This window comes from Chiloscyllium plagiosum, chromosome 3, assembly GCF_004010195.1.
Source record: "Chiloscyllium plagiosum isolate BGI_BamShark_2017 chromosome 3, ASM401019v2, whole genome shotgun sequence".
Lineage (NCBI taxonomy): Eukaryota > Metazoa > Chordata > Chondrichthyes > Orectolobiformes > Hemiscylliidae > Chiloscyllium > Chiloscyllium plagiosum.
The window spans coordinates 129,678,087-129,692,183 of NC_057712.1; the positions used below are offsets into that span (position 1 = coordinate 129,678,087).

General features: G+C 42.5%; 1 protein-coding gene across 8 annotated transcripts in view; it reads right to left on the reverse strand.

Annotated features, from left to right (window-relative positions):
• Positions 1 to 14,097, reverse strand: part of disp1 (dispatched homolog 1 (Drosophila)) — a 366,584-nt gene that overhangs the window by 36,498 nt on the left and 315,989 nt on the right. For all 8 annotated transcript variants that reach the window (XM_043687321.1, XM_043687317.1, XM_043687322.1 and 5 more), the window contains one exon: positions 5,645 to 5,674. In XM_043687321.1, the coding sequence (XP_043543256.1) occupies positions 5,645 to 5,674 (30 nt within the window). The remainder of the gene's footprint in view (positions 1 to 5,644; positions 5,675 to 14,097) is intronic.

Consider the following 14,097-nt stretch of genomic DNA (forward strand, 5'->3'; position numbering starts at 1 on the left):
CATTCAATGGGGTTAGTAATAATGGTGGGAAAGGATGAAATCACCCAATGGGGTTAGTAATAATGATGGGAAAGGAGGATGGCGTGCAGTGGGGTTAGTAGTAATGGTGGGAAAGGACGATGACATTCAATGGGGTTAGTAATAATGGTGGGAAAGGATGATGACACTCAATGGGGCTAGTGATAATGGTGGGAAAGGACAATACCATTCACAGGAGTAGTGAAAGAATTTGGGAGAGACAATAGTACTCCACGTGGACACTATTAATGTTGGAGAGAGACATTAACACTTAATAAGGAGCAATAAGATAATAGTTCACAGGTAATGTTCTTTTCACGAATGTGGGACATGGGTGTTGCTGGCTGGACGAGCACTAATTGCCTGTATCCAGCTGCCCTTTGCAAATCGACGCACAATACTGTTAGGAAGTGAATTCCAGGAGTTTGAAGGAACAGTGACATTCCATAGGCAGTAATAACAGTGGGAAGGGACAATAATATTCTATAGCGGAGTGGTGTGGCGGAATGAGTTTGGTGTTGACAGTATTTCAGGGCAAGTGCAATAGTGTGGGAAGGCAAGGGGAAATGTGAGGATTGGGGTAGTTTGGACGAGTGGTGGTATAATTGCAGAATGGTGGACTTGTGTGGCGTTTGGAGGAGTATGGAGGTACCGGTGGGTTAGTGTGGGGAAGTGATAGTAGCACAGTTGGTGAGAATGGTGTGTACATGTGTGTTGTCATGAGAATTCATGGGTCTTTATTCAATGTTGAGAACTTCAAGGGATGCACTTGCACCATCTTTTTCCAATTAGTTTGTGGGATATGGAGGTCGCTGGCTGGGCCAGAATTATTGCCCATCCCTAGTTGCCCTTGAGAAGGTAATGGTGAGCTGCCACGTTGAACTGCTGCAGATAACCTGTGGAAGTTTAAAAAAAATCAAAAACCATCGTACATTTTTTCCTGAAAATAATAAAGGCTGGAGATCACAGCAGGTCAGGCAGCTTCGGTGGAGAGAGTCTTCATCTGAAGTGAAGTGTGAAGGGAGAGCATTTGAGGATTCTGTCCTGTTGGTGAGAGATGGGTAACCATAGATAGTGGTGTGTGGGAAATTGTATGGTGAATGACTACTGTATGGGGCTATTCTGTCAGTTCTATAGGATAGTTCTCCCAGTTTATGGTTAGTAATAAAAGTGACAAGGAGCACCAAAATGCTAGGAGGGATATAATCTAAAGAAAATGAGGTGCATTAAGCTCTGTTGTATAAGTATTTTGCCTATTCATATCAGACCTTGTTTATGGTGACAAGTATTTATAATTAACTTTAACTATCTTTACCTTGTCACACCGCAGTTGCAGCTACTGGAGGTGGTGCAGTGCCATCACTACTAACGAGATTAAACACACGCAACCTGTCGGAGGGGAGGGCCGTGGCGGCGAGGGTGACCAGGGTCGGGGACGTGCTGGGTGCCGGGGGCCCGGGCTGGACACTGCCGCAGGACATAGCAGGCAGGGCAGCGGTTGACGTCCGGTACGTAGCCACCGCCATCCGACGCCTTAAAACAGCGGTGCTCGGGCCCGACGTAGTGCGCCAGTTGGAGGACACTCAGGTGTGCGGTGGGATCCCGTCCGCACTCACCCCAGCCCGGACGGAATTTCACATTGGCCCCAAGGTCCCGTACTTCCCGCGGGAGCCTGTGCCCCACAACCTGAGCCGCCTCCGGAATTTTAATTTTGTTTCTTTCAAAGACGTAAAAAGGAGGGTCCTGTATAGACTGCTGCTGCACACCGTCCACCTCTTCTCCCTCATCCACTGTCCGGACACACCTTGGCGTGCCCATTTGCCACCGGGCGGTGGGGATCCCCAGTGGAGGGCTCTCTACGCGGGGGTCCTCCACCTTTCTCTCAGGGATCTGGGGTGGAGGGTGCTGCACGCAGCAGTCCCCTGCAACCGCAAATTGTGGTGGTTCACGGACTCCCAGCCCAACTGTTGTTCTGTGGCGTTGTGGAGTCTGTGGACCACGTGTATATTGGGTGTGGGCATTTGCACTCCCTTTCTGATTTTCTTAAAAAATCTCCTCCTCTGCTTTTGGTTGCACTTCAGTCCCATGCTCCTAATCTTTGGGCACCAGGTATGGAGGAGGGAGGGCAGGTCTGAAGACCTCCTCGTGGGTCTGCTCCTGGGCCTGGCCAAACTGGCCATAAACAGGTCCAGGCAGCGGGCCGTGGAGGGGGTCGTTGGGGCCGACTGCCTGCCCCTCTTCCGCGGTTACGTTAGGGCCCGGGTGTCCTTGGAGAAGGAGCACGCGGTGTCCACCAACACCCTGGAGTTGTTCAGGGAGAGGTGGGCGCCACAGCGAGTGGAGTGCATCATTTCTCCCTCCAATTCTATTTTGATTTAATCCCTGCCCTCCCCTTCACTGTTTGATCACACAGCATTGCCCTTTGGTGTGGTGGAAACTGAATAAGGATTCATGCACCTTGTGTCTTTCACTGTGTCTCACACCTAATACACACATGGGTGCTGGGGGAAAAAATAAGCACTACTGCAGTTAGGCGGTAGTGTGGGGAAAAAAAATAAACAGAAGGGTCAGGAAAAAAAAAAGTGTGAAAGATTCTGCTCAAAAAACAAGGTGAGTGTCAGTGAGTGATATTCTGGTATCTGACTCTGAGGCAGTGCTCTAGTCAAGCTACATGTGTAAATAAGATGTGACTCGGGGATGGGATACAGGGGACAGAGTTTGATAATCAGCCTTGATCAAATTGAATTGTCAAGCAGGCTGAAAGAGCTAAATGGTCTACTCCAGCTCCTATTTTCTATGTTTAAGTCAACATAGGCATCATCAAAAGCATTCACAGGAAGAACAATTATTATAAATGCTCAAAGATGCCAATTAATGTCAATAATTCACTTCAATTGTCAAAGCAGAGTTGTGTGCTGAGCAAATGCTTTTATTGGTCCCTTCTGGTGGATGATGATGGACAGCAATGGAGGGCGATAGAGGAGGATCATTGGTCAACCGTGTCAAAGGCTGCAGAAAGGTCAAGAAGGACAATTAGGGCAAGTTTATCTTTGTCACAGTCCCATAGGATATCATTTTGGGTGCTCTGGCAGGAAATACAAAACCAGATTGGAGTGTTTCAAACAGGCATTCAAACATTCAATAGGGCTCCTAGTTGCAGTAGGACACCCAGCACCTCCACCTCACCAAGATCGTACTTTGCTGTCTCCAACCTGTCAAACCTGACCTCTCACCCCTCTTTGCTAGGGCTTGCCAATCTAGTCCCAGTGAAAACCCCACTTACTGTGCAGCCTCAGCATTGCTCTCCTCTGGGGACTGCCTATAGTCTTAGCAATTCCGACACTCCCCCTGATTGGTGCTGCTGGGACCACAGAACTACTCATTGGTTGGCACCTTTCCAAGGCAGGGATTTCTGTTTCTGAGGAACAGAAGTCTCATCTCCAGCTTATTAACAGCCACCTGACCTTTAAGTAACAGTGGTACAGGTTATTACCCTTGGACAGGCACCCGATTGATTTCTTATGCTCGGGAGTGAGGATTACGTGCCCTATTGGATCTAGCCCAGAAGTCCTGCTTTCCAAAAAAAGATAGCCATTGAGAAATAAGTTACAATGAACAGGAAAGACAAAACATCAAAATATACAAAAATAAATCCTTCCTCCACATTCGGAGTGTTGAAATGTAGATCAACTTATTTGTTGTCAGAACCAGAGACTCTCCAACAGACTCTTACTTTTCCCAAACTCAACATACTTTGAAACCTCAAGTTTAATCAAATTTCTTCCTGGCTTTACACACCAGTGCTGCTACAGGACTTTGCTTTTAAACCAAATTTCTCACTTAAGATAGAGGCACCCCGTGTGGATTCATCTTGCTCAGCTGTCAATAGCAGATTTTTAATATTTATGACCACTCTCCAAGTTTTCATGAAAGGTGTTAGCGATGGAACCACAGTGTGTACCAGACTATTATTAGGTTAGGCATAAAGCTTGGCAAAGGTACAACTATTGGGTCTGAATCCTGTCGAGGATGGAATTTCCTTCAGACAGCATTTGGCTCTGTTTGGTATCAGTGGAATCCACCCAAGGAAGAAAGGTTGGCAGTCCTATTTTTAGTGCTTCTTCATGACTTGCACTTCCTAGCACATGTTTGCAAACCCAACAAGCACAGACCACCAACTGTGCTCTTGGAGAAAGTCACACCAAGAAATGCAGGGCACCTTGAATGAGACAGTCACATATTGAGTCAGCCCGAGTGTTTAAAAAGGAAGTGGTGAGGGTATTGAGGAATATGAAGGAGGCAGAAAAGTGGGATGCTAAAACATTGGTGAGTCAGGCTCAAAAAATTGTTTATCTCACTTCTGATTCTGTAGATCTGGGTAGCTAAGTTGGTTTAGGCAGTGAATAGCTGAGTTGTAATGTGGATACAGATTCAATCGCTGTCTGTGATGAATTAAGCAATTTGCAAAAGGGTGGTTTTGGAGGTGAGGGTTAAGGCGCCCACTGTAATGATTATTGAACAGAAAATAACCTGTGTGATGTTGGTGTTGCTGGCAAGGTCAATATTTATCACTAATTGTCCTGATGGTGTCATGCTGAATTGCCTTCGTAAATAGAACTGAGTGACTTGCTAAGCTATCTGAGAGCTGTGCTGTGGGGCTGGAATCACAGCCAGAGTGGGAAAGGCTGTCAGATCACCTTTCCTAAAGAACACTGGGTACTTGCAATAACCTGGTAGTCTCAAGGTGCCATTATTGATATCCTTTTTATTCTGGACTTATTTAACTAACAATGTAAATTCCCCAGCAAGCACAGTGGCATTTGAACTCATGTCCCTGGATTATTAATACAGTAGTATAATCACTTTGTTGCCATACTCCCTACCATTATCCTTTCTCTTGCAATTGAATGTGGGTGTCAAGGTAAAAGTAGATAGAATAAAGTCTTAAGTAAAATAAAAATGAATTGCTTTCATGCTTTTAGATAAATTCTCTCAAATTATATGGACATCCTTTTGAATATGCAGCAGTAATATTCTGTTAATGCTCTTCAGTACCTCCAAATTGCTATGCCCTGGGGACAGCAATTAATTGTGTGGTGTAATTATGATCTTTCTTCTCTGGATAGCTTTCATATTCTTTGTAGATACAGAACCGGAGCACATTTGTTGGTTATCTGTGTCATCCAATAATCCCGATATTACAGCATTATACCAAAAATTCAACAAAACAAAACATTGCAGATGCTGGAAATCTAAAATAAAAACCAAGAACGCTGGAAATAATCAGCAGGTCAGATAGCTTCTGTAGCAAAAAATAAAAAGTTAACATTTCTGACTGAATTCCAGTTTCAATATTCCAGTTCTGATGAAAGATCACCAACTGTAAAATTCAAATATTTTTCTAACTCCAAAGATGCTGCCTGACATGCTGAGTACTTCCAACATATTCTGGTTTCATTTACAGTGAATTGTGGAGCTGAATGTGATGATTTCTGAATTGCATCAGTTGATCAGATTCACAGCGTACTAAGCAGTGCTCTGCACACGTGGCTGCGAAGGTCAGAACGGGGCTGCCTTGGGAAGGTCATGCACACAGGCAGCATTGCCAATACTTCAAACCACTCACCTTCGGGGAAATCGAAAAAGCCTGGGAGGTCTGAAACGAAAACACAGAAAAAGGTAAAGTTTAATTCTCAAATTAAAAAGAGTGTTCCTTATTTTAAATTAAAGAAAAATTCACCCTTGGCCCTGTCCACAGTTAACCTCAGGTCTTTGAAAGCTAACATTAAGAACGAGCTGACAGGAAAGCCCAAGGGAACTCTCTTTACAATCTTTCTTTCTCCCTGTGGTAAGTACTTGGATTCATTTGGCATCTCCCCTCTGTAAGCAAAGTCAACCATATTGCTCTAGTCAGACCAGGTAAGGGTAATAGATTTTTTTTTCCTTATAAAGGTCATAATGAACCAGATGGGCTTTAGTGACAATTGATGGTAGTTTCATGTCACTTTTACAATCCGCTGATTGGCATCACATCCACCAGCAGCAACAATGCACACCATCAACAAGACGTACTGCAAAGATTCTCCAAGGCTCCTTAGACAGCACCTTCCAAACCCACCACCATGACCATCTAAAAGGTCAAGGGTACCAGATGGATGAAACCACCATCACCTGCTAGCTCCCCATCCTGACATGAAATATATTGCTTACTTTGCTGTAACTCAGTCAAAATCCTAGAACTCCCTCCCTAACAGTATTCTGAATTTACCCACAACAAACGCACTGCAGTAATGCAAGACCATAAGATATAGGAGGCAGAAGTAGGCCGTTTGGATAATTAAGTTAGTACACCCATTCAGTGAAATCATGGCTCATCTGGTAATCTTTAAGTCCATTTTCTTGTTCTATAATCCTTGATTCAAAAAGGGAGACAAAATATCAGATAACTATATCAGGTAACGAAAGACTGGAGCGACTGGGCTTGTATACTCTTGAGTTTAGAAGACTGAGAGTGGATCCCAATTGAGACATATAAGATTATTAAAGGATTGGACACTCTGGAGGCAGGAAACATGTTTCCGCTGATGGGTGAGTGCCGAACCAGAGGACACAGCTTAAAAATACGGGATAGACCATTTAGGACAGAGATGAGGAGAAACTTCTTCATCCAGAGAGTAGTGGCTGTGTGGAATGCTCTGCCCCAGAGGGCAGTGGAGGCCCAGTCTCTGGATTCATTTAAGAAAGAGTTGGATAGAGCTCTAAAGGATAGTGGAATCAAGGGTTATGGAGATAAGGCAGGAACAGGATACTGATTAAGGATGATCAGCCATGATCATATTGAATGGTGGTGCAGGCTCGAAGGGCAGAATGGCCTACTCCTGCACCTATTTTCTATTGTCTATTGTCTATAGACAAGTTTATTAAAGGAAGTATTAGCAAAATATTTCAAAATACATAATAAAGTCATTTTGGCTTCATGAAGGGGAAATCATGCCTGAAAATTTATTACTGATTATAATTTGTTCATCTCAGGCTCGAATATACTGAATGGCCCACACTCCACAGCCATCTGCAGTGAAGAATTCCACAGATTCACTATCCTCTCTGATTCATGAGCAAAGACTGATATTCCTCTGTGCTGTAGCTTTCTACAGTCTTTCCCCACTTAAAAAAAAACAGTTCTATTCATCCTTCTAAAGTGTATAAACTCACATTTCCCATATCATAGTCCAGATGCCTAGCATTTGCCCATTCATTAACTTGTCTATATCCATCTGTAGATGTTTTGTGTCATCCCCACTACTTGCTTTCCCAGCTTTGCTTGTTTTATCACAAACTTGCCCATAGTACATTCACTTCCATCATAAAAGTCATTACTAATATATACTCTAAAAAAAATTGTGCGCTAGCACTTATCCCTGAAGAACTCCATGAATTATAGGTTACCATCTGGAAAATGACCCCCTTATCTCACTTTTCTGTCTTCTCTTAGTTAGCCAATCCGCTACTCATAATATACTACCCCTAACACCACTGGCTCTTGTTAAGTAGTTTTATATGTAGTGCTTGTGGTGATTATTATAAGGAGAGCCAAGTGGACCTCATAGAATAGGAATTCCCTGTTTGCAGCTTTTAATCTGGTTCAATCAGGGAGCCCTGACTGACAGAAATAAACAGGAGTGTCAGAGATTCTGTTCATTCTGAGAGCTAGCTCTGAGGAAGCTTGCTCAACATCAAGGACAATCCAGGTGTAAATAAAGGGGAACTTGGTAATGGGATACCAGTCTCTGTGGAGTTATTTCAGTACCTTCTTGAACATCTTTTGGAAATCCAAATATATATTACACCTACTGATTCCCTGTTATCTTTCCTGCTTGTTACTTCCTCAAAAGACTGACATAAATCTGTCAGGAACAATTTTCCTGTCATGAAAAAAAAATGGACTCTGCTTGCTTTTTTAAATGCATTTCTAAATGTTCTGCTAATATTTTCTATATAATTAATCTGAACAATTTCCTCATGACCAATATTAAGCTAACAGGTGCATAGTTACCTTTTCTTATCTCTCTCCCTTTCCAAATAAGGGTGCTACATTGGTAGTTTGAGAAGATAGCTCATCATTACCTTCACAAAGGAAACTAGCGGTGAGCAATAAATCCTGGCCTGGGCAGTGGTGTCAACACTCCTTGAAAGAATTTTTAAAGTTGGTAATTGAATATAGATTCCACCACCTGGTATGGTGGGATTTGAAGCAGTGTCCCAAGCCATTAGTCTAGACCTCTGGAATATTAGTCTGGAATATTGATTGTGGATACTGCATGACATACAAATCAGATTTGTTGCTCAACACTAGGGTCTCATTGTGGCACCACAAATTATTACAATAACTTGCATACCTATAGCACATTTAACATAGTGAAACATTCCAAGATTTTTTTTTCCACAGAAGTTATGATCAAATGGAAGTTGACACTGGATCTGCATATAGTTATATAGGCTGTTAACATAAGACTGGTCAAAGAAGTGGGAACTTTTTAATGAAATGCTTATGACTTGATGGCTATGCCTTCAAATGAGAGGCGTTCTGGGCCACTCCAGAGGGCAGTTAAATGTAAACCACATGGCTATAGGCCAGACTGGGTAAGGATGGCAGATTTCTTTTCCTAAACATCAGTTCTGTACTAGGTGGGTTTTTGTGGCAATAGACGGTGTTTCATGACACTTTCAGTGACACTATCTTTATATTTTAGATCGATAGTTCAACCCCCTGATTGGTACCGCGTCCACTCCCTTATCCACCAACACTGAGTCGCTGCATTCACCAAAGATCCTCAGACAGCACTTTCCTAACCCACAACCAATTCCATCAAGAAGGAGCAAAATGGAAACACCAGCCTTCTAAACCACTCACTCTCCTGATTTGGAAATATATCGCTGCTCTTTCAGTGTCAGTAGGTCAAACATCTCAAACTCCCTTCCTAACAAGACTGCATACCTACCTACATCAAATAGACTACACTGGTTCAAAAAGTTTTTCACCACCACCTTCACGAGAGTAACTAGGGACGGATAATAAATACTGGCTCCCTGACGGGGCGGCATGGTGGTGTGATGTCACAAAAAGAGTTGGAAATGAGGAGAGAGGCACAGAGTTTAAGGAGGTAACTTCAGAACCATACGGCAACATAAGGAAAGTGAAGGTGGAGATATTTATTTACATATATTGGTATGGCTTAACCGATGAGGACAATTTGACAAGGTTGAACTAGGTGGGGACTGTGAATGGTGAGGAGTACATAAAGAGGTTTCAGGGTGATTAAGACAGTCAGGTCACTGTGAAAATGCATGGCAGGTGCAGTACAACATGGGTCAGTGTGAGGTGGCTCACTCTGGAAGGAAAACAGAATGGCAGAATACTATTTACATAGTGACAGATTGGGAAATGTTAATCAACAGATTGAAGCACCATACCATACGAGGTTATGCTGATGATGCTGTGTTCATCACATACACACAGAAAGTCAACTATATGGTCCAGCTGACCCGATTGATTTACATAAGACAAACCTGTTACCTGAGGAATTAATGTGGTGAATCTTCACTGTGTTCCCTGTATGCCTCCCTATGCCTATTGTTACAACACGGGATAGGTTCTCCTGCTTAATGTAAACCAGCAACACAGAAAAGATTTATCCTGAGTACCAATCTGTGAAAATGTGAGAGGTCAAGAACTATTTCATGTAAAAATTAACAACTTTATTTCTTAAAGTATAACAGAGAATAATTAACTAACAACCATTTACAACTTCTTCCTCGAGCCTATCCCTTCTCTAATACTAGTCTGATAAAACTCCCGATTATAATTTACAAAACCACACTTCTTATCTCAAAACCAGGCAGCTTTCAGTTCTTCTCTGTATTTCAGTCTTCTTTTCTTCTTTGGGATTCTGCTTCCCAAGTTACTGAGCGATAAAGAGAGCTTTTTTTGGGCAGACGTTTTACACGCTGGTGGCTTGGCAGTTCTCCTCTCAACTGTTCAATTTTCCCCAGTCTTATACCCCCAAAGCAACGGATTGTGTCACTGGCTTTTAATATTGTCAATATATGAAATTCAAACTGGATTGGAGTTTGGTATTTTTCAGTGTATTATTTAAACTGATTGACCTAATTCAAATCTGTTTTGTCATTTCCAGGCAACTAGCTGATCGAGTTGTTTGACTTAAATGTTATATTATTTTTGCTCTGTCAGCTAGTTCTGTTGCTTTAAACACTCTTAAAGGTGCAGTACACCCGCATCTTCATAACATCTGCCTCCTTAAGAAAAAAATGAACCATCATAATGAAAAGGTGGTTTCATTCTTTTTTTCTATTTTTTAAACACGTTAATCTAACATACAGATAACTTCAATATAAGTTCACCTTAACTTCTTCCCATATACCTGTACATACATAACATTAAGTAAATACTCATCTCAACTTCATCAGTTAAATCTGTGCTAATAAATCTCCAATTACATTCTTACAACCCACATGTATGATTTTTAAATTATAAGTCTGTAACATAAAACTCCAAGAAATTGTCTCATATTTTTGTCTTTAAAGCATTCTAAGAACGTAAGTGGATTGTGATCCGTGTACACAACCATCTCTAACACATTGTTAGTGACATACACATTAAAATGTTATTAAGGCCAGTACCAAACTCAATAGTTCCTTTTCAATTGTGGAATATTTTCTATGCTGGATGTTCAGCTTCTTCAAAATGTAACTAACTGGCAGTTCAATCCCATTCTCATCTTCCTGTAGGAGTACACCTCCAACTCCAATGTCACTGGCGACTTTAAAAGGTTTCGAAAAGTTTGGTGTAGCTAAAACTGGTTTGGTGCTTAATATTGATTTCAAATGATCGAATGCCTCTTGGCATAGTTCTGTCCACCAAAACTTTGTGCTCTTCTTCAGCAAATCAGTTATTGGTGCCACTACACTGCTGAACTTTGGAACAAACTTCTAATAGACTCCGCTGAGTCCCAAGAATTGAAGCACCTCTTTCTTCGGGGCTGGTCATGGAAATTCCTTGATGGCCTTCATTTTGTGTTCTGTGGGGTCAATCTTCCATGACCGATGTTATGTACCAAGAGCGTCACCTCTGCTTTCGCAAATTCAGTTTTATTTAAGTTTGTCACTAGTTTTGCTTCTCGTAGTCATTCAAAGTGCTCTGCCAACTGTCCAGTGTGATATTTCCAGATCTTACTAAAGAGCACTACATCGTCCAAATAAAAATGAAGCTCAAGAGAGTGGAAAGGAGGTGAAAGGCCTCAGGTGTTTCCACTGTGGTAAAGTAGGATACATAAAGTCACAGTGCTAGTCGTTAAAGAAAGGCACTGTGGGAAAAGATGTGGTAAAAGAAGCTAAGCTAGTGGCATTCATGAAAGTAGTAAAGGAGACCCCAACAAGAGCCGAGGAGCTGCAGGAGAGTGCACAGCCTCGGCAGGGACTGGGTATGGAGTTAGTACCTGATCTCTACAAAGAGTTCACCACCCTGGGTAAAGTTTAGTCAGAAAGAACAGGGAGAGAAGGACAAGATATTATAATTTTGAGAGATACAGGATCTAACCAGTCACTGATAGTAAGAGATGAACGAATATGCACTCTTTCTTCCGAGAGTGTGGTAATTTGTGGGATACATGGACAGAAATTTAGCGTTCTCCTATCTAAGATCAAGTTGGAGTGCCAACTCAAAACTGGGGAAGTTACAGTGGGTGTGATTGACCGAGTGTGAGATCCAGGGATTCATAGAGTCATCGAGATGTACAGCATGGAAACAGACCTTTCGGTCCAACCCGTCCGTGCTGACCAGATATCCCAACCCAATCTAGTCCCACCTGCCAGCACCCAGCCCATATCCCTTCCTATTCATGTACCCATCCAAATGCCTCTTAAATGTTGCAATTGTACCAGCCTCCACCACTTCCTCTGGCAGCTCATTCCATACACGTACCACCCTCTGTGTGAAAAAGTTGCCGCGCAGGTCTCTTTTATACCTTTCCCCTCTTTGGAATGAGTTGGCAAGATCCAAGGTGGGAGTGACACCCCTTGTTGTGGAGAAGCCCAAGGAAGACCAAGAAACTGAGGTGTTAAAACAGAAATATCCTGATATTTTCCCAGACCGTGTGGTAACCAGATCCCACTATCATAAGTCACAGCACAAAGTGAAAAATAAAGAGAAAGATGAAGGAGTTGAGGTTCAGTTAGTGGACACCCTGTTTGACATAATGGTGCAGTTAAAACCTGAACAGGCAGAGGGTCAGACAGAAGTGTTTAGTCCTGAAAGGCTAAGGGATTTGCAACAGCAAGACAAGACAATAAAAGATGAATTTGTGGAGGCATACTCTGAAAAGGAGACAGAGAATATTCCGAAGAGCTATTTTCTGAAAGGTAGAATTCTAAGACGGAAATGGAGACCACGGTAGATTAGTGCAGAGGAGAAATGGGCCGAAGTGCACCAGATTGTGTTGCCGGTAGCATACAGACAGGAGGTGTTATGGGTAGCACATGAACTACCTGTAGGAGGTCACCTACGGGTACAAAAGACTCAGGCTAAGGTACAAAAACATTTCTACTGGCCTGGAATGCACAAGGATGTGGTGAACTTTTGCCAAGCATGTCAGACATACCAAATAGTAGGTAAGCTACAGGCGGTAACAAAACCAGCAGCTTTGTTGCCAATTCCTGCATTTGAAGAACCTTTCACGTGGGTTATTTGATTTTGTAGGTTTCTTCCGGAGAACTAGAAGTGGGAACCAGTCCTTGTTAACCATAATGAATGTGTCTACCAGATTTCTGGAGACAATTCCATTATGGAGTTTCAAGGCAAAAAGGGTAGTGGAGGTAGTATCTTCCTTCACACGGTATGGGCTAGCCAGAGAGATTCAATCGGACCGAGGGTCTAATTTTACTGCTAGGCTGTTTAAAGAGGTTATGGATAGCTTAGATATACAACACTTTAAACCACTACATCGTCCACTACATCGTCCAATGGGTTTGTTAACCCAGCCACAACCATTCATGATTCTTTGGAATGTGGCAGGTGTGTTCTTCATTCCAAAGGGCATCACTTTAAACTGATATAGTCCATTTGGGGTAACCACGCATGAAGCCCAACTTGGTGATGTAACTGACTTGTCAGACTTTCTCAATTCAGTCCTCCAATCTAGGAATTGAATATGAGTCTGATTTTTTAACGGTGTTGACCTTCTGATAATCCAAGCAGAATCGTTGAGTCCAGTCCGGTTTGGGAACTAAGACGATCGGCGAACTCCACTCGCTCTGGCTTGGTTCGATAGTATCGTTGTCGAGCATGGCCTCCACCTTCATCTTGACCTGTCTGGCTTTGAACGGATTAAGCCTATATGGGTGTTTTTTTTTTTAATCAGAGCAGTATTCCCTACGTCTACCTCATGTACAATAGCATTAGTCCTCTCCATTTGATTTTTACATATGTCCTTATAGAACAGTAACACATTTTTCAACTATGTTCTATGCTCTTGAGACAGATAGCTTACTAACCTATCCCACTCCTCAAGGACTTGTTCATTTTTTAATCTATTTTTCAATTGAATTGAATTGAATTTATTGTCACGTGTATCGAGACACAGTGAAAAGCTTTGTCTTGTGAGCAATTCAGGCAGATCACAGAGTTAAGTAGCATAGATAAGTAAAAAACAGGTAAACAGCGGCAAAAACAAAAACACAGGTACAGGTAAATGTTAAGAATTTGTGAGTGCACTCAGTATAATAACAACAGTAGGGTAGAAACTTTTTCGAAACCGGCTGGTGCGTGTGTTCAGGCTTCTGTACCTTCTCCCCGATGGTAGAGGTTGTAGAAAAACATTGCCAGGGTGGGACGGATCTTTGAGAATAATGGTGGCCTTTCCTTGACAGCGGGCCTGGTAGGTGGATGCTGTAGCTGGGAGGTTGGCCTTTGTGATTGTCTGGGCCATGTTCACCACTCTCTGTAACCGTCTCTGATCTTGAATGGTACAGTTGCCATACCAGGTAGTGATACGTCCAGACAGAATG